The 24,341-nt window shown below is 40.1% G+C and overlaps 2 protein-coding genes and 2 pseudogenes across 4 annotated transcripts; 1 reads left to right on the top strand and 3 right to left on the bottom strand.

Annotated features, from left to right (window-relative positions):
- The first annotated feature begins 766 nt into the window (after positions 1-766).
- Positions 767-19,704, top strand: LOC147313793 (protein broad-minded-like). Of its 3 annotated transcripts, none has more exons than XR_015124556.1 (10): positions 767-921; positions 1,806-1,924; positions 3,196-3,315; positions 3,573-3,661; positions 7,805-7,892; positions 9,306-9,424; positions 10,698-10,817; positions 11,075-11,163; positions 16,720-18,328; positions 18,539-19,704. XR_015124556.1 is itself a non-coding variant. In XM_086260467.1 (10 exons), the coding sequence occupies exons 5-10, from the start codon at positions 7,838-7,840 to the stop codon at positions 18,544-18,546; spliced, it is 468 nt and encodes a 155-aa protein (XP_086116593.1). In that variant the 5' UTR covers positions 767-921; positions 1,806-1,924; positions 3,196-3,315; positions 3,573-3,661; positions 7,805-7,837; the 3' UTR covers positions 18,547-19,704. The 3 variants fall into 3 exon arrangements, 2 of the variants coding, with proteins under 2 accessions (XP_086116593.1, XP_086116594.1); XM_086260467.1 differs by having other exon boundaries at positions 18,252-18,328; XM_086260468.1 differs by lacking the exons at positions 767-921; positions 1,806-1,924; positions 3,196-3,315 and having other exon boundaries at positions 3,406-3,661; positions 18,252-18,328.
- LOC147313795 (spastin pseudogene) lies at positions 4,507-6,937 on the bottom strand (annotated as a pseudogene).
- On the bottom strand, positions 12,011-14,329 carry LOC147313794 (spastin pseudogene; annotated as a pseudogene).
- Positions 19,705-20,483: 779 nt separating the features above from the next.
- On the bottom strand, positions 20,484-23,838 carry LOC147313792 (uncharacterized). The gene is made up of 2 exons (XM_086260466.1): positions 23,304-23,838; positions 20,484-23,161 (listed from the first exon to the last, which is right to left on the bottom strand). Exon 2 carries the CDS (start codon positions 23,114-23,116, stop codon positions 22,331-22,333), a length of 786 nt encoding a protein of 261 aa, XP_086116592.1. The 5' UTR covers positions 23,117-23,161; positions 23,304-23,838; the 3' UTR covers positions 20,484-22,330.
- Positions 23,839-24,341: the final 503 nt, after the last annotated feature.

The raw sequence follows: 24,341 nt of genomic DNA, 5'->3' as shown, positions 1-24,341 counted from the left end.
CAATAACAGTATCCATCCAAAAAAAAAAAAAACATCAAATAAAATTTTAATTATTTCTAAATAAGAAATTCGTGATAAAACAGTTTTCCAATTAACCACTACATAACAGTAGTGTCTAGTTCTTATTTGGTAGGAAATGTCCACCAGTGCTGTAACGTTTTCAAAAATAATAGTAAAAGAAAAAAAGCATTTTGATGAAAAACTAAACCAGCGTGACCTACTGTACAAGTTTGTTTAGGCTGCTTTTGCAGCAGTGCTCTTTATAAAGTCTCCAGGGTGTGATAGTAATAAATCATCTGTGAATGAAACCTTTTACACGTTTAAAATCACTTTGTCTGCCATAGGCAAGAAATCTGTTCCTATAAATACACCGTTTAATTATGTGTTCGCATTGCAACTGCTGCTCTGCCAGAAGTGTAGGTAGAGCAAAGTCAACCTATACATTATACATATCCTCATATTTGAACATTCAATATCAATATATTTTCCACATATTGTGAATATAACGCTGAGTGTGCAGAGAGGGAGAAACACGCAAACACCGTGACGAGACAAGAGCACGGGCAGTGTGATGTTACTTCACCTCTAGATGGCACTATTGCACAACCTACAACCTTCTGCATCGTTTCACTGGAATGGATGACAAGTACAGTGCAAAAACAATAACAGGAACAAACTGAGTCCGATATGATATACATATTTATGCCAAAAAAAAATGCCCGTTTGATCTTGTGTTTCCATGTAGGAACAGGGAAAAATGTCTATATTGTGTTGTCTGGTTCACCTCGGCAGAGTTCTATGGCTTTGGCAGGAGGGTTGAGAGGAAACAGAAAGGGCCTTTACCGCCTGCACCTGGCATGTTTGTGATGAAGCAGCTGCCTCTACTCCTGCTGAGCCTCCTCCCTGTACCTCTGAACCCGAGTGAGCAGAGAGCACCGACGGTCATGCACACACACAGATACTGTACACTTCAACAGACACTGGAGATACAAATGATGGGCCATTTGCTAAACCTGCAGCACACACTGCTTTCTATGTGAAAGAACCATTCTGTGAGAAAAACTCTACTGCTCATTTGATCTATGACCTCTGAAAAACAGTTCATGATTTCCATTACTATTCAATTATAAAAAAAAAAAAAGTACATTCCCTGGGTTATACAGCACTGATATGCAAAGCTTAATTGTATATCTGTAACTCTAGAACTGCAGTATTTATAGTTTTCTTAGTTTAATATTTCAATTTCATATTCTTCTTCTAAGTATAAAATCCCTTTTGTTATATTTGTCTCGTTAATTTAACTGAAATACACTGAAAATTGCTCACAAATTAAGGTTTATGTGTCAATACAAATGCAGGTTTTATTGCTGGGAGCTTCCCGTGATGCACTGACTATTTCTTCTTCCATGACACTAATGTTTTGTCTTTGCTTCATCATTTATGTACTGTACTGTATCCCCAGTTTTCCAGCGAGGGCTGCGTACATTTTGATTGCATTAACGTTTTTATCCAGCCTTTATGTGCAAGCTTGAGCTGCAAAATTCAAATGTAGTTACTGACAGGCCAAAGTGCAACAGGGAAGAGATTAAATGGGATCAAAGGGAGTGGCATTATAAATTCCTTCCTTCCTGAGATTCAAATCCTCCAATCAAAACGGTGCCAGCAATGCAAAGACAGATTTCTTTAAAGGATTGCACACAATAACAAAGTCAGTCGTTTATTTATTAAAGCACTGTTAATAATTTTAGTTGCTGCTATTTCAAATAAATGTTTGGTACAACAAATTTCTCCGTGTTCTGTCTCAGGCTTTATTCGGGCCCTGGTACTAGAGCTATGGTCTGTTCTTGAGTGCAGCAGTGACGACATCAGAGTGGTCCGTCCCAAACCAACTCCCATTGACCCCACAGATAGGAGTTGCATTAAGGTATTGTATGTATGTGCGTGCGTGTGTGTGTGAGAGAGAGGGAGAAGGAGAAACTTCCTGGAGCCCACAATGCCCCAATTTTTAGATATCTACATAATAGTACAGACACAGATCTCTTAGAAGTTTTGCTTTTCCATCATGTTTTTAGCTCACTGGTTACAAAGGTGTTTAAATTGATTAAAATTAAATTGATTCCAATTATTATTAACCCAGGACTCAGAATAGTGGTCCATGTGTTGCTGTGATACCAGCAGCCATGTAGAAAATTCACTTGTGAATATTCATATTTAAGAAACTGGCAATAGTGATTTTGTTAACAAGAAAGGCTTTTTGCTGATTGGTTTATGGGTGTCTGGGCAAATAAGCCTTACTTTCATAAGACTGCATTTTTAGTTATGTTTTTGGCAGAATTTCTCTCAGGAAAGCTTCAACAAGCTCCAGCGTGAGCCTGTCTGTGTGTGTCTGATGCTTGGCCTCTGACAGCAGCCAAGTCATCTCTCTCAGAGAGACTAGCCAAGTGAATACGGACAGCCAGTGATGTGTAAACTGTGTCCTGCCACAGGCGACTTTAAAGTCTGCCTTATCAGTGGGTTATACATATATGCTGAGGTCAAAGGAAAACTAAATATACACACACCAGCACTTTGGTGAATTAACTCGAGTCTTTGCTTTAATCTGTGCTAAGTACAGTAGGAGGTTTGGTAGTACATATGAAGATAAGTTCACACATGCACAGAAACATCAGAAGACACATGAAAGTATAGATATTTCTATTTTAGAAAAAAAAATCCATCGTATCTTGTTTTTTTCTTTACGTTTCTTTGAAGCTGTTTAATATAATCTAAGTTGTAGCTCGTTTGTGCAAGTGTCTCTCTTTTTTTCCTTTGATGCTTTTGATGATATATTTTCCCTGTTCTACCAGACCCAGTGAAAAATGCAGGGAGCTTTCCTGTAGTTTAATATTCTTCAGGCTGCAATAGGTTTCTGCTCAACCACTCTGCTCAGAATATATGTCTTATTCAGTTTTGAGAGTGTGGTAAACCATGTTTTATCTTTGCAATCATAAATTCTTTTTACATTTTGTTTTGCTTTGAATACTACAGATATTATTTGTCATATTATCGGTAGTGTTTGTAGTTGAATAGTGTTATATTATTATTATGTGTTAGGATTTGATCAATCCATGACGTGCACAAATGCATTCACAATGGTCTTTAAAAGCAAATACATTTTTTCTCTCTAACAGCTGCTGTATTTACTTTCCTCTTCAGTCCTTCCTGTACTTGGTCAACCTCCTCTCCTCTTCCCAGTCGGTGTGGCAACTGCTGGGCCGACAGTCTTTGGCCAACAAAAGCGAATACACCCTGAGGGAGATGCCAACCTCCATACCTGTAAGTGTTTTTCTTCTTCTTCTTTTCCACACACTGCAGGTTTTTTTTGTCATCCATCTGAGGGCATGTTTGCACTTTTTATTTGGCCTCCAAACACCACCCACCCATTTGTTTTACTTCAAACGCATTCAAATAAACCCTCTCACACTGAGACTGATATACGTTCTCCACCTTACCCATTGTAAATTTCCACACAGTTTTCGTTTTGCACCCTATCCGGTGCATTCTTGTTCAAAGCCTCTCATTTTACTCCACAGGATTTGATTGACAGACTGATTGCCGTGAATTCGGATGGGAAGATTCATTCTCTCTTCCACTACGAAGAGAGTCACACATTCGGCCTAAGGTGGGATTCATTATTTTTTTCATATTACTTAACATCAGTGGGGAAGTAGACGATATCAGATTATCACCTGGTGACTGCACACACACTTCAGCCTCTGGCAATAGGAGACTGGCATGGTGACGTAATCGGCCTTAAAATGCGGCCTTTAAGGCTGCAGACCCTGAATTGGGATACAGCCTCTGAATCGCTGCATCTTGTAGCTGTGTCGTCTTAAATTGGTCATGTGATTTTGACGCGCCGGCGCGTCCGGCAACCCCAGAGGTTTAACTTAATATTTAAGTGTCTCTTGGTTTTAGACTAGTTGTTTAGTCTAATTTGATGTTTTAAACCAGAAAAGGAAGAAGAGGGCTTAGAATTACAGGTAAGAACCTCAGTGGTATGTGATAAACTGTAAATGTAAAGCTTACAGGTCAGTCCTCATGTTTTTAAATCAGATTTTGAGTCTGTACATGGCACATTATGCTTTTGCATGTTGTGAAATGTGCTGCAAAACAAACTGAGGTAAACTAACTGGTTTACTGTGATGGATTTAAAGTGCGTGTGACTGGTGCGCAGTGGCTGTGGTGCTCACGGTCAGAGTTCAGTCACAAAGAGGGTAACAGAGATGAATTTAAAGTTAAGGTGATGGTGCTTAGATTCATTCACAGACTGAAACCTTCACACCAACTTTATCCTGTGTCTCTTAGTTTTAGACTAGTTGTTTAGTCTATTTTGATGTTTTAAACCATATCACAGGGTTTTTACTTCACCATTTACGGGGTTTTAACAAGCAAACAAAAGACAGATCGTGATGTTTGAAAATGTTTTGGAAATATTCTTTAAAGATTAGATGTAAAATACGCAGAGGATAAATTCAATTGGTTTATTAGTTTATTACATAAGTTGAAAAAAAGTTAAACAAGTAAATAAAGAAACAACGTAAAAGAAAAGTAAACAAAACAAATCGGTAAATAAAGGAAAATGGTAATAAGAAGGGGAAAAAAAAGAAAAGAGAAAACCCCAACAATCCCCTCTGAGCAAGCACTAGGCGACAGTGGGGAAGAAAAACTGCCTTTAAACGGGCAGAAACTTCCGGCAGAACCAGGCTCACGAGGGGCAGTCAACTGCCGGGACTGGTTGGGGTGAAAAAAGATGAAGGAGAGAGGGAAGAAGTGTTAGGAGAGAAGGGGAGAGGAGAGGTGAAAATTAAGATGGAACAGAGGTGGAGGGAGACGAGGTGACGTCAGCAGTAGAAAAAATAGAAAGAGTAGAAAAAGCAGGAGTGTCCCTCCTCCAGAAGAAGCGGAAACGTTTTTTCTTCTTTTCCATGAGCTTTTCCACGACCACTTTTTTCTCTAGGATGAGGGTTCTCAACTGATCGGTTGTTTCTTCAACTTCCTTCTCAAGTTTCTGGCATCTTTGCTCCATTTCTTTTAATAGATTGCACTTGTCTGTATTTTGCTGTTGTTTTTCCTTGTGCATCTTTTCTAACTGCTCATTTCTTCTTGTGATTTCTTGAAGCTTACGCTGCAGGTCTTCATTTATTTTCTCTTGTTGCTGCTTTTGTGCAAGCATTTCAGCGTTTTCACACTTCAAGTTGTCTGAGTTCAACAACATCTCATTAATGACCTCTGAGTGTTTTTTCGCCATTTCATTGATCCTACGCTGCATCTTTGAACATCGTTTTTCCAATACTTCTCCTTCCAGTTCAGGTGTTCTGTCCTTCATTGTATTAATTTGTTCAGTTGTAGATTTCTTCTCTCCAAGTCCTGGAGAATACGTTTTTTTTCTTTTTCCTGTTGCTCTTTCTCTTGAAGAAGCTCTTTATTTTTGCACTCTGTTTCATCCAGCCTGACTGGATTTGGATTTATTGAAGAAGGACCACCAAAATCTTTGTTCTATTTGGTGTACATGTTAAGAGTTGCTGGACTAACAGTTGGTTTGATTTGCTTCAGAGAATCCTCAAAGTCTTTTATCTTAATGTTGCGCACCTCAGCAGCAGCTATAACACGGACTTGTTCTGGTGCCAACTCTCTTATTGGGCCAAGTGCAGCATCTTTGGCTAATGCTGTCAAATCGCTCCCTGAATATCCTTCAGTCACTTTTGCAAGACAGGACAGTTCGTCTTGGCTCAGTGGACTCCCGTGCGTTCCCAAAAGATTTTTCAGCAGCGTAAATCTTGTCTTCTCATCGGGTAAGGTCACATATACTCTTTTTGCAAAGCGCCTTAATATTGCTTCATCGAGCTCCTGGGGCCTGTTCGTTGCTCCCATTACAAGTACTCTGTCATCCTTTCCTGACTGCAACCCGTCAAACTCAATGAGGAACTCAGTTTTTAAACGGCGAGAGGCGTCGTGCTCCCCCTCCCTCCTTTGACAGAGCAAGCCGTCCACTTCATCGATGAAGATTACTGAGGGCTGTCTCTCTCTTGCAACTGCAAAGAGTGCTCGTACGAGCTTCTCGCCTTCTCCCACATATTTGGAGGTCAAACTAGCAGCACTGATGTTGAAGAATGTTGCATTAGACTCTGCAGCAACTGCTTTGGCGAGCATGGTCTTCCCATTTCCTGGTGGGCCAAATAAAAGCAAGCCACGTGCAGGAGCTCTCAGACCAGTAAAGAGATCAGGTCTTAAGGCAGGAAGGATGACAATTTCTTGAAGTGCTTGCTTTGCCAGATCCTGCCCTGCGATGTCATCAAATGACACAGTCGCTCCACTGTATACAATTTCATTTGTAATTAAGCTGACCAGTTTACTGTCCACATTCTTTTTCATATCCCTCTTCGGGGGCTGTTTCACAGCTGCCGGTCTTCCATTCTGAGTTTTTCCCACCCGAGCGGTTTTCTTTGCATCAGTTATTCTTAATGGAGGTCTTACAGAAGTGGAGGGTCTGATGGTGGTGGAAACACCTGCGGGTTGACTTTTAGGAACTGACTTTGGCTTACTTGCAATTGTTTTGGTCGACATTTCTCTTGCGCGACTTCCCCCCTGTTCACAGTCATAACACGGTAAACTAGTCATAAACGAAAACGTTTAGGCTATTTATCGCATTTAAAGGTCTTTCTTTGGGACAACGTCACAGAACACAGAAACGTCACAGGGCTTTGGAGCGTGATGTTACAGAGGTTTACAAATACTTTCAAATATAGCTCTGGTCGAACGTTTGAAGGCTGCGAACAAACTGACTAAAACTTGCTGCTCCTGACCCCTATTTATAGAAAAACTTCAAAGGCTCAAAGGCATGTGCTTGTGACATCATCACATGTCCTTGTGACATCATCACATGTCCTTGTGACATCATCACTCTTCATGAATCAGATTGTCACATGACATTTTAGAATGGGGATGTTTTTTTTTAAACCGTTTTCAAATTTAACCCTCTGTGGTCCAGGGTATAATTGGCCGTTCTTGACTATTTTTGATTTTACCTCTATATTTCACCTTTAAAATATGTTTTTCTTGCCTTATTTGGCACCATTATTTTCAGCACAACCTCAAATATCTGAAATTTGAGTTATTGTTTTCATTTTGGTATACTATATTAGCACAGTTGATCTAAATTAATAACACAATAAATTGTGTGTGCATCTCCTGTTTTGTCATGGTTGTATGTCCCGGTTCGTGACAGGCTGCATGAGCTCATCTGGTGGGAGTGTAGTACTGTAGTATTTCAGGCATAAAAACGTGGTTTTCACAGACCTTGTCACAGGGTCTGAGTCTAAGATTCAAATTGTAAACACACAAACACTCAGGCTTGCTGCAAACCTTAGCTGATCCCCCGTGGGCTTAATTTACTGCCATTGTTTACGCACCATTGTAATTGCTTCTCTAGTTTGGCATTACACTTTAATTATGGAATGTAATTATATTTTGTCTATTTTTAGTTGTGGCATTGTGTTGTAATTAATGAAGGGCCTGCACACTCCAATATCAATTTACAATTTAAATTCTCCACAGCATGTTTAACTACATTATGTTGTGCCTTTCCAGAATCCCAGATTTACTTACACATCTCCCTTTATGATACATTAGTACTACATTTGACCTAAACCTTTTCCATCCTTTTTCCAAACTCTCATTCATTTTTTACCTGATAACCAAAAACTGTGATAGTGAAAGGCTGAAATATTTCTAGGGGTATGAGATTTCTGTGTGTTTTCTGTAGGTGAGCAGCTGCGAGAAGTTTGGCTACGGGGTGATGGTGACACAGGTGGCAGCAACTGCTCCGGGAGTTGTGGCTCTGCACAGTTCAGGTACTATTGCAGTTATTTGGACACAACAAACACTTGTCAGCTGTGATGCTTAAGGCTTATATTATAAGTTGTTGTTGTTGTTTTTGTGTTGTCGGTATAAAGGAGACTTAAGGCAGCTTAGGGAGAAATGTATTTGTCAAACCGTTTTTGTTTGGGTAAGAAAGAGTAAGAAGAGGCGTTCTTTTTTGATAAATGGATTCACATATCAGTTGTATACTGATACTAGGTTTATCCATATGCAAAAGGCTCCAGGAAATACCGTACTCTTGTCAAAAGAGGTCAAAAAATGAAGCTAGTGAACAAATATTTTAATCCTGCATTCTTTCTATTGGCTAGAAGGGGCGACTCAACTGGTTATGGGAAAAGAAGTCTGATTACTTATCAGCCCTTCGCTTATAACAGCACCGCTGCGTTCTGAAACCTATTCTCTCCTATGACTTTACCCACGCAAGAACAGTTCCCTGCTGTGTTGAGCAGCGCTGGCTGTGGAGCACTCATGTGTTCCATGATGTGACATATGTTTGTGCCATCGATAAAAAGGCAGACTGACAGAAAGAAGGATGACCTCAAAAAGTGATATAGTCCAGACAGAGCTTACAAATGATGGGCCATTTGCTAAACCTGCAGCACACACTGCTTTCTATGTGAAAGAACCATTCTGTGAGAAAAACTCTACTGCTCATTTGATCTATGACCTCTGAAAAACAGTTCATGATTTCCATTACTATTCAATTATAAAAAAAAAAAAAGTACATTCCCTGGGTTATACAGCACTGATATGCAAAGCTTAATTGTATATCTGTAACTCTAGAACTGCAGTATTTATAGTTTTCTTAGTTTAATATTTCAATTTCATATTCTTCTTCTAAGTATAAAATCCCTTTTGTTATATTTGTCTCGTTAATTTAACTGAAATACACTGAAAATTGCTCACAAATTAAGGTTTATGTGTCAATACAAATGCAGGTTTTATTGCTGGGAGCTTCCCGTGATGCACTGACTATTTCTTCTTCCATGACACTAATGTTTTGTCTTTGCTTCATCATTTATGTACTGTACTGTATCCCCAGTTTTCCAGCGAGGGCTGCGTACATTTTGATTGCATTAACGTTTTTATCCAGCCTTTATGTGCAAGCTTGAGCTGCAAAATTCAAATGTAGTTACTGACAGGCCAAAGTGCAACAGGGAAGAGATTAAATGGGATCAAAGGGAGTGGCATTATAAATTCCTTCCTTCCTGAGATTCAAATCCTCCAATCAAAACGGTGCCAGCAATGCAAAGACAGATTTCTTTAAAAGATTGCACACAATAACAAAGTCAGTCGTTTATTTATTAAAGCACTGTTAATAATTTTAGTTGCTGCTATTTCAAATAAATGTTTGGTACAACAAATTTCTCCGTGTTCTGTCTCAGGCTTTATTCGGGCCCTGGTACTAGAGCTATGGTCTGTTCTTGAGTGCAGCAGTGACGACATCAGAGTGGTCCGTCCCAAACCAACTCCCATTGACCCCACAGATAGGAGTTGCATTAAGGTATTGTATGTATGTGCGTGCGTGTGTGTGTGAGAGAGAGAGGGAGAAGGAGAAACTTCCTGGAGCCCACAATGCCCCAATTTTTAGATATCTACATAATAGTACAGACACAGATCTCTTAGAAGTTTTGCTTTTCCATCATGTTTTTAGCTCACTGGTTACAAAGGTGTTTAAATTGATTAAAATTAAATTGATTCCAATTATTATTAACCCAGGACTCAGAATAGTGGTCCATGTGTTGCTGTGATACCAGCAGCCATGTAGAAAATTCACTTGTGAATATTCATATTTAAGAAACTGGCAATAGTGATTTTGTTAACAAGAAAGGCTTTTTGCTGATTGGTTTATGGGTGTCTGGGCAAATAAGCCTTACTTTCATAAGACTGCATTTTTAGTTATGTTTTTGGCAGAATTTCTCTCAGGAAAGCTTCAACAAGCTCCAGCGTGAGCCTGTCTGTGTGTGTCTGATGCTTGGCCTCTGACAGCAGCCAAGTCATCTCTCTCAGAGAGACTAGCCAAGTGAATACGGACAGCCAGTGATGTGTAAACTGTGTCCTGCCACAGGCGACTTTAAAGTCTGCCTTATCAGTGGGTTATACATATATGCTGAGGTCAAAGGAAAACTAAATATACACACACCAGCACTTTGGTGAATTAACTCGAGTCTTTGCTTTAATCTGTGCTAAGTACAGTAGGAGGTTTGGTAGTACATATGAAGATAAGTTCACACATGCACAGAAACATCAGAAGACACATGAAAGTATAGATATTTCTATTTTAGAAAAAAAAATCCATCGTATCTTGTTTTTTTCTTTACGTTTCTTTGAAGCTGTTTAATATAATCTAAGTTGTAGCTCGTTTGTGCAAGTGTCTCTCTTTTTTTCCTTTGATGCTTTTGATGATATGTTTTCCCTGTTCTACCAGACCCAGTGAAAAATGCAGGGAGCTTTCCTGTAGTTTAATATTCTTCAGGCTGCAATAGGTTTCTGCTCAACCACTCTGCTCAGAATATATGTCTTATTCAGTTTTGAGAGTGTGGTAAACCATGTTTTATCTTTGCAATCATAAATTCTTTTTACATTTTGTTTTGCTTTGAATACTACAGATATTATTTGTCATATTATCGGTAGTGTTTGTAGTTGAATAGTGTTATATTATTATTATGTGTTAGGATTTGATCAATCCATGACGTGCACAAATGCATTCACAATGGTCTTTAAAAGCAAATACATTTTTTCTCTCTAACAGCTGCTGTATTTACTTTCCTCTTCAGTCCTTCCTGTACTTGGTCAACCTCCTCTCCTCTTCCCAGTCGGTGTGGCAACTGCTGGGCCGACAGTCTTTGGCCAACAAAAGCGAATACACCCTGAGGGAGATGCCAACCTCCATACCTGTAAGTGTTTTTCTTCTTCTTCTTTTCCACACACTGCAGTTTTTTTTTGTCATCCATCTGAGGGCATGTTTGCACTTTTTATTTGGCCTCCAAACACCACCCACCCATTTGTTTTACTTCAAACGCATTCAAATAAACCCTCTCACACTGAGACTGATATACGTTCTCCACCTTACCCATTGTAAATTTCCACACAGTTTTCGTTTTGCACCCTATCCGGTGCATTCTTGTTCAAAGCCTCTCATTTTACTCCACAGGATTTGATTGACAGACTGATTGCCGTGAATTCGGATGGGAAGATTCATTCTCTCTTCCACTACGAAGAGAGTCACACATTCGGCCTAAGGTGGGATTCATTATTTTTTTCATATTACTTAACATCAGTGGGGAAGTAGACGATATCAGATTATCACCTGGTGACTGCACACACACTTCAGCCTCTGGCAATAGGAGACTGGCATGGTGACGTAATCGGCCTTAAAATGCGGCCTTTAAGGCTGCAGACCCTGAATTGGGATACAGCCTCTGAATCGCTGCATCTTGTAGCTGTGTCGTCTTAAATTGGTCATGTGATTTTGACGCGCCGGCGCGTCCGGCAACCCCAGAGGTTTAACTTAATATTTAAGTGTCTCTTGGTTTTAGACTAGTTGTTTAGTCTAATTTGATGTTTTAAACCAGAAAAGGAAGAAGAGGGCTTAGAATTACAGGTAAGAACTGCTCAGTGGTATGTGATAAACTGTAAATGTAAAGCTTACAGGTCAGTCCTCATGTTTTTAAATCAGATTTTGAGTCTGTACATGGCACATTATGCTTTTGCATGTTGTGAAATGTGCTGCAAAACAAACTGAGGTAAACTAACTGGTTTACTGTGATGGATTTAAAGTGTGTGTGACTGGTGCGCAGTGGCTGTGGTGCTCACGGTCAGAGTTCAGTCACAAAGAGGGTAACAGAGATGAATTTAAAGTTAAGGTGATGGTGCTTAGATTCATTCACAGACTGAAACCTTCACACCAACTTTATCCTGTGTCTCTTAGTTTTAGACTAGTTGTTTAGTCTATTTTGATGTTTTAAACCATATCACAGGGTTTTTACTTCACCATTTACGGGGTTTTAACAAGCAAACAAAAGACAGATCGTGATGTTTGAAAATGTTTTGGAAATATTCTTTAAAGATTAGATGTAAAATACGCAGAGGATAAATTCAATTGGTTTATTAGTTTATTACATAAGTTGAAAAAAAGTTAAACAAGTAAATAAAGAAACAACGTAAAAGAAAAGTAAACAAAACAAATCGGTAAATAAAGGAAAATGGTAATAAGAAGGGGAAAAAAAAGAAAAGAGAAAACCCCAACAATCCCCTCTGAGCAAGCACTAGGCGACAGTGGGGAAGAAAAACTGCCTTTAAACGGGCAGAAACTTCCGGCAGAACCAGGCTCACGAGGGGCAGTCAACTGCCGGGACTGGTTGGGGTGAAAAAAGATGAAGGAGAGAGGGAAGAAGTGTTAGGAGAGAAGGGGAGAGGAGAGGTGAAAATTAAGATGGAACAGAGGTGGAGGGAGACGAGGTGACGTCAGCAGTAGAAAAAATAGAAAGAGTAGAAAAAGCAGGAGTGTCCCTCCTCCAGAAGAAGCGGAAACGTTTTTTCTTCTTTTCCATGAGCTTTTCCACGACCACTTTTTTCTCTAGGATGAGGGTTCTCAACTGATCGGTTGTTTCTTCAACTTCCTTCTCAAGTTTCTGGCATCTTTGCTCCATTTCTTTTAATAGATTGCACTTGTCTGTATTTTGCTGTTGTTTTTCCTTGTGCATCTTTTCTAACTGCTCATTTCTTCTTGTGATTTCTTGAAGCTTACGCTGCAGGTCTTCATTTATTTTCTCTTGTTGCTGCTTTTGTGCAAGCATTTCAGCGTTTTCACACTTCAAGTTGTCTGAGTTCAACAACATCTCATTAATGACCTCTGAGTGTTTTTTCGCCATTTCATTGATCCTACGCTGCATCTTTGAACATCGTTTTTCCAATACTTCTCCTTCCAGTTCAGGTGTTCTGTCCTTCATTGTATTAATTTGTTCAGTTGTAGATTTCTTCTCTCCAAGTCCTGGAGAATACGTTTTTTTTCTTTTTCCTGTTGCTCTTTCTCTTGAAGAAGCTCTTTATTTTTGCACTCTGTTTCATCCAGCCTGACTGGATTTGGATTTATTGAAGAAGGACCACCAAAATCTTTGTTCTATTTGGTGTACATGTTAAGAGTTGCTGGACTAACAGTTGGTTTGATTTGCTTCAGAGAATCCTCAAAGTCTTTCATCTTAATGTTGCGCACCTCAGCAGCAGCTATAACACGGACTTGTTCTGGTGCCAACTCTCTTATTGGGCCAAGTGCAGCATCTTTGGCTAATGCTGTCAAATCGCTCCCTGAATATCCTTCAGTCACTTTTGCAAGACAGGACAGTTCGTCTTGGCTCAGTGGACTCCCGTGCGTTCCCAAAAGATTTTTCAGCAGCGTAAATCTTGTCTTCTCATCGGGTAAGGTCACATATACTCTTTTTGCAAAGCGCCTTAATATTGCTTCATCGAGCTCCTGGGGCCTGTTCGTTGCTCCCATTACAAGTACTCTGTCATCCTTTCCTGACTGCAACCCGTCAAACTCAATGAGGAACTCAGTTTTTAAACGGCGAGAGGCGTCGTGCTCCCCCTCCCTCCTTTGACAGAGCAAGCCGTCCACTTCATCGATGAAGATTACTGAGGGCTGTCTCTCTCTTGCAACTGCAAAGAGTGCTCGTACGAGCTTCTCGCCTTCTCCCACATATTTGGAGGTCAAACTAGCAGCACTGATGTTGAAGAATGTTGCATTAGACTCTGCAGCAACTGCTTTGGCGAGCATGGTCTTCCCATTTCCTGGTGGGCCAAATAAAAGCAAGCCACGTGCAGGAGCTCTCAGACCAGTAAAGAGATCAGGTCTTAAGGCAGGAAGGATGACAATTTCTTGAAGTGCTTGCTTTGCCAGATCCTGCCCTGCGATGTCATCAAATGACACAGTCGCTCCACTGTATACAATTTCATTTGTAATTAAGCTGACCAGTTTACTGTCCACATTCTTTTTCATATCCCTCTTCGGGGGCTGTTTCACAGCTGCCGGTCTTCCATTCTGAGTTTTTCCCACCCGAGCGGTTTTCTTTGCATCAGTTATTCTTAATGGAGGTCTTACAGAAGTGGAGGGTCTGATGGTGGTGGAAACACCTGCGGGTTGACTTTTAGGAACTGACTTTGGCTTACTTGCAATTGTTTTGGTCGACATTTCTCTTGCGCGACTTCCCCCCTGTTCACAGTCATAACACGGTAAACTAGTCATAAACGAAAACGTTTAGGCTATTTATCGCATTTAAAGGTCTTTCTTTGGGACAACGTCACAGAACACAGAAACGTCACAGGGCTTTGGAGCGTGATGTTACAGAGGTTTACAAATACTTTCAAATATAGCTCTGGTCGAACGTTTGAAGGCTGCGAACAAACTGACTAAAACTTGCTGCTCCTGACCCCTATTTATAGAAAAACTTCAAAGGCTCAAAGGCATGTGCTTGTGACATCATCACATGTCCTTGTGACATCATCACTCTTCATGAATCAGATTGTCACATGACATTTTAGAATGGGGATGTTTTTTTTTAAACCGTTTTCAAATTTAACCCTCTGTGGTCCAGGGTATAATTGGCCGTTCTTGACTATTTTTGATTTTACCTCTATATTTCACCTTTAAAATATGTTTTTCTTGCCTTATTTGGCACCATTATTTTCAGCACAACCTCAAATATCTGAAATTTGAGTTATTGTTTTCATTTTGGTATACTATATTAGCACAGTTGATCTAAATTAATAACACAATAAATTGTGTGTGCATCTCCTGTTTTGTCATGGTTGTATGTCCCGGTTCGTGACAGGCTGCATGAGCTCATCTGGTGGGAGTGTAGTACTGTAGTATTTCAGGCATAAAAACGTGGTTTTCACAGACCTTGTCACAGGGTCTGAGTCTAAGATTTTTTTTTCACATTCTGTCTCTCACAGTTGAAGTGTACCTCTGGTGCAAATTACTGACCTCTGTCATCATTTTAGGTGGGGGAACTTGCACAATCGGTGGTTGACTAAATACTTTTTTGCCCCACTGTACCTATGAAAATATACTCACTGTATATATATATAATCAAAGCATTTCTTTAGCAAAGTGCACATACTAGCCCTTTTTAAGTTCATTGACATATGTGCACTCAAACAGGCCCAATGAGATTGAGGGTTATACCCCAATTATTTGTGTTAGGTTTGTAAGCTTTTCCAAATGAATACAGAAAATCAGCAAAACCACCATAAAGAAAGCTTATTTAAATAAAGCTGATATTGGGAGAACAAAGCCCAAGGGGTGGAAAATGAGTAAAAAACCTGTGAAGCAGAGAATAACATGAGGGACTGTTGCAGAGCGCATGAGTGAAACAAGCTCACAGATGAGCTGACAAAGATTGGCAGAAATCACTTTAGAGCAGCCGGGTAATAAGGAACAGGTGAACATAGAGTGGAGCAGATAATTACGAGCAAAAACCCAAACAAATACTTTCAGACAATCCTAAAGCTCTTATTTAGTTGCATAGAGCCATGTGTGAACATTTTGTCTTTACATTTTGCTTCCAAGGAACCGAACTGTCTTTTAATTCTGTAATTTATTTCACGTTCTTCAGGCTTTCTGAAGCTCCTTCAAATTTTTCTTTGGACATCATTTTATTATAATTTTCAGTGCAGTCCTTTATTTGTTTGTTCCTATGAATCATTCACACATAATAAAGGCACCTAACTCAAGGGACAAATTCGTTACTGGCACATTACCAGCAGCTTGTCACAAATACACAATTTGTTTCCTGCACAAAAAATGACAACGATAACACACCAGCAAGGTGATTACCAAAGAGCTATTAGCCAAAAACTTGACATATGTCAAGAAACTAAACAAGTAGAGGACAAAAGAACTGGCAGCTTAAATAAAAACATCTACAGCAGACGAACAGAATTTGAAAGTTGTGTCCTTAAGAAATAACACAAAACTGACACACAACCTGAGAGATGCATCTGGCATCTTATGTTTGCAAGTTTCAGTAAACTGCTGCATCTATTTCCCATTTTCCTAGCAAAATACAAAGACATGATGGCTTATTAGCTCATCCTATCCTAAATAACCACTAATGTATGCCAACTATTGTCACTGCTACACTATCAAAAGCTGAAAACAAACATAAAAAACATACAAATTCATCACCACAACAACACAGTTGATAAATAAAGAAATACAGAAGCACACATGCAAATAGAGAGATGACATAAAAGTTCTCACTCAGCTCCCTGCGGTGCTGTTTTAAGCTCCAACTCACTCTAAACAACACCAACGGGGGTCTACTGCTTCCTGAGCATCAACGACCGCGCCACCTTTTTAAGATAAGATAAGATAAGATAAGATAAGATAAGATAAGATAAGATAAGATAAGATAAGATAAGATAAGATAACCTTTATTAGTCCCACACGTGGGAAATTTGTTTTGTCACAGCAGGAAGAGGACAGTGCAAAGGTTATTCACTAGTTTCAGTTTTATAATAATATAAAACTTAATTATATAATTATATTCAGGTTACATGACACTTATTGTATAAGATAATTATTTCTGGGATGCTGAATGACAATTTGATGTGTATTTTGTTGCTTTCAGTAGAAATCCTGCTGATGACTCAGTGGATTTTAGATGGAAATTCTGTGTTTCACTCACTATAAACCATCTTCTAATCAGAGGGCGAAAAAGCCACTCTTCTTATTTGGTATTAGCTGAAGAAAATATTTAATCTATACTGACCGTCATCGCTGTTGTCGTCCACCAGGATGACCTCCTTGAGCAAGTGTGTGATTGACAGCTGAGTGGACTGAGCGCAGGATCACCGACAGAGCCTCGTTGACGAAGATGAAGATGAGGGAGATTTGGGGAAGGTCTCTTGAGTAGCTGACCTTTCTACATCTGTAGAAAGACACGACACAACACCTGTAAACTACTTGCATTAAGTAATACGAGGTGCCAGTGGAGCACTAGAGTGATGGTTTGGGAAAAGTAGTCTACAAAGTTATACAATTAAAAAGACAATCATGATTTTGTATTGATGAGCCCATTTACCATGATTTCTAACATTTCTGATCAATTGAATGTTGTATTAAATAACAAGGAATATGCCTTTCTTTTTAAAAAATGAGGACATTTCTCAGTGAACCTTAATTTTTGAGTGCTCGCATATTTAATTTTGAATTTGTAAAAAAGACTAAACTACCTCCATAGAGCTGCTGACGTCTTGTTCAATGGGGCTGAAAGGCAGAGCAAGTGCTGCTTCCTGTTCAACTATAATCACAAGGATTTATTTTCCACATTGGCCTTTTAACTGCATGTGCTGTTTCAGATAGAAACCCTATTTTAAACTTGTTTTGTTTAAACAGCTCTAATGAAGCGGAAAGCGGCAGGGTGAGGCTTTGGCTCTAAGTTTAGCACATGTGGGAAAGGAAGGGGCTTCTTTTATTGTCTCCTTTTCACGTCTTTTTTTCTTTTATCGATTATCTTATTTCCTCTGTGAAATAATAGCTAATTAGAAGTTATTCTATAACAAATCCAGTGTTTTCAATTCACGAGGTTGGAGAACACTTTTTTAGGGTTTTTGGCAGGAAACCATTAGAAAACAGAAGGCAACATTAACAAGATTAACCACGAAGAACTGGGACATTTGTCACCTTTTTTCTCCTTCTGATACAATATTGCAAAAGTCTTGAGGCATCCTCATTTCGTTATATTCTGCTGGGAAAATGGGAAATAGGCAGAGCAATTCACTGAAACGTGCAAACATAAATGGAAATACAGTACATAAGGCAAAAATGTACTTGAAAGTCAATATTTGGTATGGCCACCTTTACTATCGAACATAGCCTGGACTCTCTCTTTCCGGAACACACTGCTTTAATAAATGTTGAGGTCTGGGCTCTGGGGAGGCCAATCCATGACTGATCTAGGTATACGTTTATTGTATTCACCGTGTGTTTGGGATCATTGTCGTAATGAATAAAAATATGCCTTTTCCAACTAGATGCTTTTCAGCTGGGACTGCATGATTAATGAAAATCTTAATATCTGGTTCATATTTCCATCAGCTTTCTCAAGATTCCCAACACCACTGGCAGAGCCTTCATCGTGTTTTACAGATGGATGTAAACACCCTCTGTTGGAGTCATATCAACAATTATTTGAACCAAAAATGTCAAATATGAATTCATAATGCTGTAAGACCTGTTGCCACTGATATAGTCCAGTTCTCGTGTAATTTACCATACCTCAGCCTTTTCTCCCTGTTTCTCTTCACTAAAAATGGCTTCCTGACAGCCTTCCACTGAGACCGTTTCTGATGAGGCTTCAGCAAACAGCAGATGGATCCATTAAAGGGCCAGTGCATCTCTCAGGTACTTCAAGTCTTTGCTTTTCTTTATATTTTTCTACATCTTAAGGACATGATTTCCAGATACAGTTCATCTGCTGTACAGAGTTATTTAGTCCTGCTACTTTTCCGGTTTCCTCAATTTTTTTAAGGACTCACAGCACGCCAGATTTTTGGGAACCACCTAGTTGGTTCAAAATGTTATTTTTACCTATCAGATTTTGTTATCTTTTAGATTCTTAAAGTGCTATGCTGTGGTGTGCTGGGGGAGCAGCACAGCAAAGAAGGACTCATCCAGGCTGGAAAAACTGATCAGGAAGGCTAGCTCTGTGGTCGGCATGAAGCTGGACACCCTGGTGACAGTGGCAGAGAAAAGGACACTAAAGAAACTGATGGACATTATGGACAATGCCAGGCATCCTCTGCACACGGCCATTAACAACCAGAAGAGTCTGTTCAGTGACAGGTTGCTTCTCCCCAAGACAAGAACTAACAGACTTAAAAACTCCTTTGTCCCACACGCCATCAGACTGTTTAACTCCTCTCTGGAGGGGAGAGGGAGGGGAAACAGGAGGACAAAGGAGGGGGGAACAACTAAGCTGTAGTGCCTCTTCACCTCACTGTGCAATACCTTTTGTGCAATACTTTTGTAAATAGTCAACAGTGCAATAGACCTCAATACTCGATACTTTGGGAGCCATAAACATCATTAGACCAGTGCACATATTGGTAAATGGACTGGTTCTTATATAGCGCTTTTCTACTCTTCTGAGCACTCAAAGCGCTTTACACAACTTGTGCATTCACCCATTCACACCCATTCGCACAAGCACATTGTTCTAGGTGCTTTCTAAGTAACATTCACACACATTCATACTCCGATGGATGCATCGGAGAGCAATTTGGGGTTAATATCTTGCCCAAGGATATTTGGCATGCAGACTGGGGGAAGCCAGGAATCGAACCACCAATCTTCCGATCAGCAGATGACCTGCTCTACCGCCTGAGCTACAGCCACCCCCTTATTGTCTCTATTGTGCTCTGTCTTGGTTGTTGAGTTGACTAATGTGGAAATAAAATTTATCCAGCAGTAAACCTGAGTTTGCGGTGAGGGAAGCATCTTGTACAGTACAGCACTTTCCAGCAGGAACTTCGATAGAATGTAAAATAAAACATTTTGTGTATTTTAAAATGACATTCAGTGTGTTTTTGTTGTTGCTGCACTAATCAACCACTTACTACTAACTGCAATGGTAGTTTATTGGATTGGAAAGTGTGGCGATGCTCGCCACCTGGTCTCCCTTCTTGCTTGTTGGTGTGGGCAGGTCTCATTTGTAGGTGCTGAAGAGCTGCTGTGGCTCATTTCCATCAGTGGCACTGGCAATACCTGGGCTCATTCTGTCAGTGAGGTAGTTGAAAAACCCCAGTTGGGTAAAGCGTTTGGGGGTTTTTGTTAACAGACATGCTTATCTATTTAGTTGGTGTTATTTTTTTCAGCTAAATTTTTTAGTGCAATTAGCACTTTCAGCATCAATCCATAGCAATGTGTTGTATTTTTCACATTGTCTGTGTGTAAAATACATATGTAAGCATAGATTACACAAAGGATCCTGCACGCCAAGCTGGATACAAATAGAAATCCCTGGAAACAATTCTTTCTGCGCTTAAGAGCAGCTTCCTATTGCAACGCTGGAGGATTTGTCACCATTACTGGATACGCTGCAGAAGCACAGCAAAGCAGTGACTGTGTGGAGTCGAAAACTATTACACCAACTACACTACACAGTCACCCACATTACCCCAATCACTGGCGTGTTTACACAACAGAGACGCTGAGTCTTTGTTACGGGCGCCAGCCACTGTGGCCTCGTTGTGTGGACACAGAGAGACCTTGCTGTGACTCGCGTCTTCCCTGCTGTGGATTTCTGGAAACCGCGCTTAAAGAAAGCACAAGACTTCTTTCGTAAAATGTGCCTTCCTGAACTTGTTGGGAAATACTTCTCGAAACAACGTGCTGCTCTAAATAGCCTGTAATGTTTCATGTTGTGGTTAAAGATTGATGACAGCTGTGTGGTGCGATGTAAATAGTTTGCATTTCATTTTTATGTGATTGCTGTGTACATGTGAATAGATCTATAATAAAGAAAAACAAACAAATATACTATTCTTTTTTGTTTTATTAAAACAACTTCACACAAAGTACAACTATTTACAATGTACAGTACATCCAAAAGAACAGCTTTAAGAATACTCAACAGGAGCAAGTGTCATTTGGCCCTGGTTTGACAACAACACTGGGGCACATATTAACAAAAACACAGCAAACCTTAACGATCTTATCAAGAAGTGTTGTGTCTTCAGCCTCACATGATAAGAGTAATCAGACTGTGTGTAACATTTTGAACTTGTTGCGCAAACTACCTATTACTCGCTCAACATGAATTCTCAGGTGGGCAATTGCTCTCGTTTGTTCAACGTCCCTTGCATCAAGTTGACAGTAGCCTTTTGTGAAAGCTGGAATCTTGACCTCCGCACACATCATTCCTACAGCATCTCTGATGTCAAAGCCTCTGTCAGCCAATACTACGTCCCCTGGTAACAGCTTTTGAAGAATGCCACATCTCTCTATGATGTGTTTATCTGATGCACGACTAGGGCTGGGCCATATTATACCATTCACGGTAATACCGGTATAATGTTAGGCAACGATAGGAAAATGAAATATCGCGATAGAATGGGAGTAAAACGCGCATGCGCAGTGCCTTTGTTTTCATACGCACATGGCCGATTGTTGAGTGAAACAGATGAACCAGAATTGGTTTGTAAAAATGGTGCAACTTCCGTGATGTGGAACTGGTTTGGTGTTTGTCTGTCAGATACACGACAAAGCACATTTTTTTGCAGAACATGCAAGCGGTCGTCGTTATTGTCGTATTTGTCGGACTAAGATGCTCTTAAATCTGGGAGTAATCTGGGTCCTAAACTCCGTATGCTTCAGGTCAAACAACACTGCAGCATCACTGAGAGTTAAAAACTGTCTAAATTCTTTCATCTTTAGTAAAACGATCAGCATTGCTGCTTTACCAGGTGTAACTATAAAGTTTAACTTCCATGAAAACAAAAAGTTATTACATTTAATGGAGTTAGAAGTTAGCAGGAAGCTAGCGGAAGTTAGCTCGCTAGTTTCGCTAGTTACCTAAGCATGATATAGCATGTTCTGACTGAGAGATTTCTGAAAAAAATCAAACGTACAGCTCTGCTATCACTTCCAACATAAATGAAGACAGGAAACTAAACAGCAGTGACGTTTGTAGGGTTACTGAAGTTGGGCTAGCTGGTATATAATGATGTGCTACGTGATCGCTAGCGACACAGCTATGTTAGCATAACATAAACAGTGAAGCTGGAGGACGAACACTAACACTTTTCCACTTATAAAAGTTAACGTGAAGGTTCTTCATGGTTAGAGACAAATGCAATCGCATGGCAGGATGCTGTAAACGGACCAAACTTCAGTCAGGAGAACAACTGAGATAATCTATCCACAATACCAGGTTAGTCATTAATATACTGCAACAACATGGGAATAGAGCAGCTGCCAGAGAATTCAACATTAATGAATCAATGGTACAGAAGTGGAGGAAGCAAGAAGAATGAGTTTAATAAAGTTTGATTTATCTGACTGCTTTGTTTCGCTTAATGTGCCTTATAATCCCGTGCACCTTATGGTCCGAAAAATGCGTACTGCACACTGCAGTTTAATGTTGCAAAGCACCTCTTTTTAACTTCAGTGGATATTATACATGGTTATGCTCAGGATATGTCAGCCCATTTCTACTGGAAATGCCTTTTGGTTAAACTTTCAGCAAGGAATTTGCATTTGCACTGTTACATTTTTATAAAGCTTTAATGTACATAAAAACCAGCTTCTTGTTTAAGTGAAAATAAATGGAAGGTTGTCTTTTTGCGCTAGTAATGTTGTGGAGTTGTATTTTGTCTCGCATCAATTATATCGTCGGTTATATCGTTATCGCAAATTTTCAAATATATATCGTGATAAATATTTTTGGCCATATCGCCCTGCTCTATGCACGACCCCCCATCCCCTGGAAATGAAAGAAATAGCTCCATGGGGTGTAATCCCGATGAGGTATTTTATGGTCTGTGTACCCTTGTAATGAGAGTATGTTTGTGCGCGTGCCTTTAAATTAGATGGTCTTTCTGTTCGAATCTCAAAACAGTCAACAATGATTGCTACTCGTTTTCCAAAAGTTTCAGTAAACTGTGGAGGCATTGTCGCCTGCAGACAGTGCCTCTCAGGCCAGTGCACCAGTGCTCCTAAGTGGGCATACAAAACATCAATGGTATCGGTGAAGACAGAAGACAGTGTTTTGTGCGACACATGGAATAGATGACAAAGATGCTGGACTGGAAGATCAAGTCTCAGACGCATTAGTGTGAGTAAGAGCATTTGGAAACCTGTCAGTTTCTTCGGTATTGGCAGGAAATCTTTGACAGTGTTGAAGAGGGACATTAAGACAGCATAACAATATAGTCCAGTGTAATATCTTACTTTTTCGGTATCGTCCTTTAAGAAAGTTTCATTCAGCTCTGTCTTTTGCAACTGTGCTCGAAGCAGTCTGTTCTCCTCCAACAGCCGGTTTATTTCTGCTCTGCCCTGTTGACTGCACACACAGTCCTTCGTCTGCCCTTCAGCTTCCGTGACGCTGTCACTCCCATCACCACTGTCCACATTTGCAGCTGGTACGTCAACCTCCACTTGTCCAACACAACTGCTGTCCACTGCCTCCATGACATGGTTGTTGTTCTTCTGTCAGACCTTCATCGATCATCAAGCCTGTAAGATAAAAAATAGTGCATAGACTTAAGGTTAATGTACACCAATATTCCAATGACAGGTGTGTGATTCATCTTTAAGTTATGTGCGGATTAGTGTACCATAAGAGCAATTTAGTATGTTTTCAGAGGGGGGTGTTTACCTGCAATGGGTGCTCTTTTTCGCTTCCGTTGCATACGCCTTGCGTGCCGGTCCGAGTCTGACACAGGTTTGTCGTCGTGCCCCATGTGCAGTGTTGGTGCCCAGTCTGGATTTGTTACATCCATTTCATATGCTGGTTTGCCTGCAATAATGCCAAATCAAAAGCTACTCAGTCGACATGACGTGGTTCTGCAGCATCACACATTAGCATGTTTTATCTCATTATCTATGACCGCAGCGCATTGAAAAAAAAACCCACTAAAAGCCTTTTGGTTTGGTCCTTTTACAGCATCCTGCCATGCGATTACATTTGTTCCTGACCACCGAGAACACTCACGTTAACTTTTATCGAGTGGAAAAAAAGTTAGCGTGTTTATATTGTGCTAACATAGCTGTGTTACTAGCGGTCACGTAGCACATCATTATATACCAGCTAGCCCAACTTCAGTAACCCTACAAATCAATCAATCAAGCTTTATTTATAAAGCACTTTTCATACAGAAAAAATGTAGCACAAAGTGCTTTACATAGTTAAAAGCAGCCCACCCCACCCTCCAACTCACTCCCCACACTCTCAATACACATATATCCCCCCACCCCCACCCACACACACACATACACACACGCGCACACTTAAAGAGTAAAAATTGGGCTGGGCTCGCATGAGCCAAGTGAGGAAACATTATAACAGAGAGCCGTCTGCACCGGGAGCCGGTCACAGACCGCAGCCTCCGGGCTGGGCACACAGCCGGAGGGAGGCCAAGGAGCCCCCCAACCAGGCTGAGAGGACCCCAGAGACCAGCAGCCACGGTCAATAACAGCCCCGGTGCAGAGAGCGCCCTCCGAGGAAACACTGGAGATATGACGCAATACGATATATACAGGGTAAAATGATAAAATAAATAAGAACAGGATACAATATAAATATAAATATAAATAGAGTAAGAAGATTAAAAAATGAATAAGAATAAAATCAAAAAATATTAGGTAAATCCTAAATTAATAATAGAATAACAGGATAGAATAAATAAGCATAAAA

Source organism: Aulonocara sp. 'chitande type north' Nkhata Bay, linkage group LG14 (assembly GCF_057382095.1).
Source record: "Aulonocara sp. 'chitande type north' Nkhata Bay isolate Kocher_YH1m ecotype deep benthic linkage group LG14, A_spYH_male_GT1.1, whole genome shotgun sequence".
Taxonomy (NCBI): Eukaryota; Metazoa; Chordata; class Actinopteri; order Cichliformes; family Cichlidae; genus Aulonocara; species Aulonocara sp. 'chitande type north' Nkhata Bay.
This window is presented reverse-complemented; position numbering and strand designations above follow the sequence as displayed.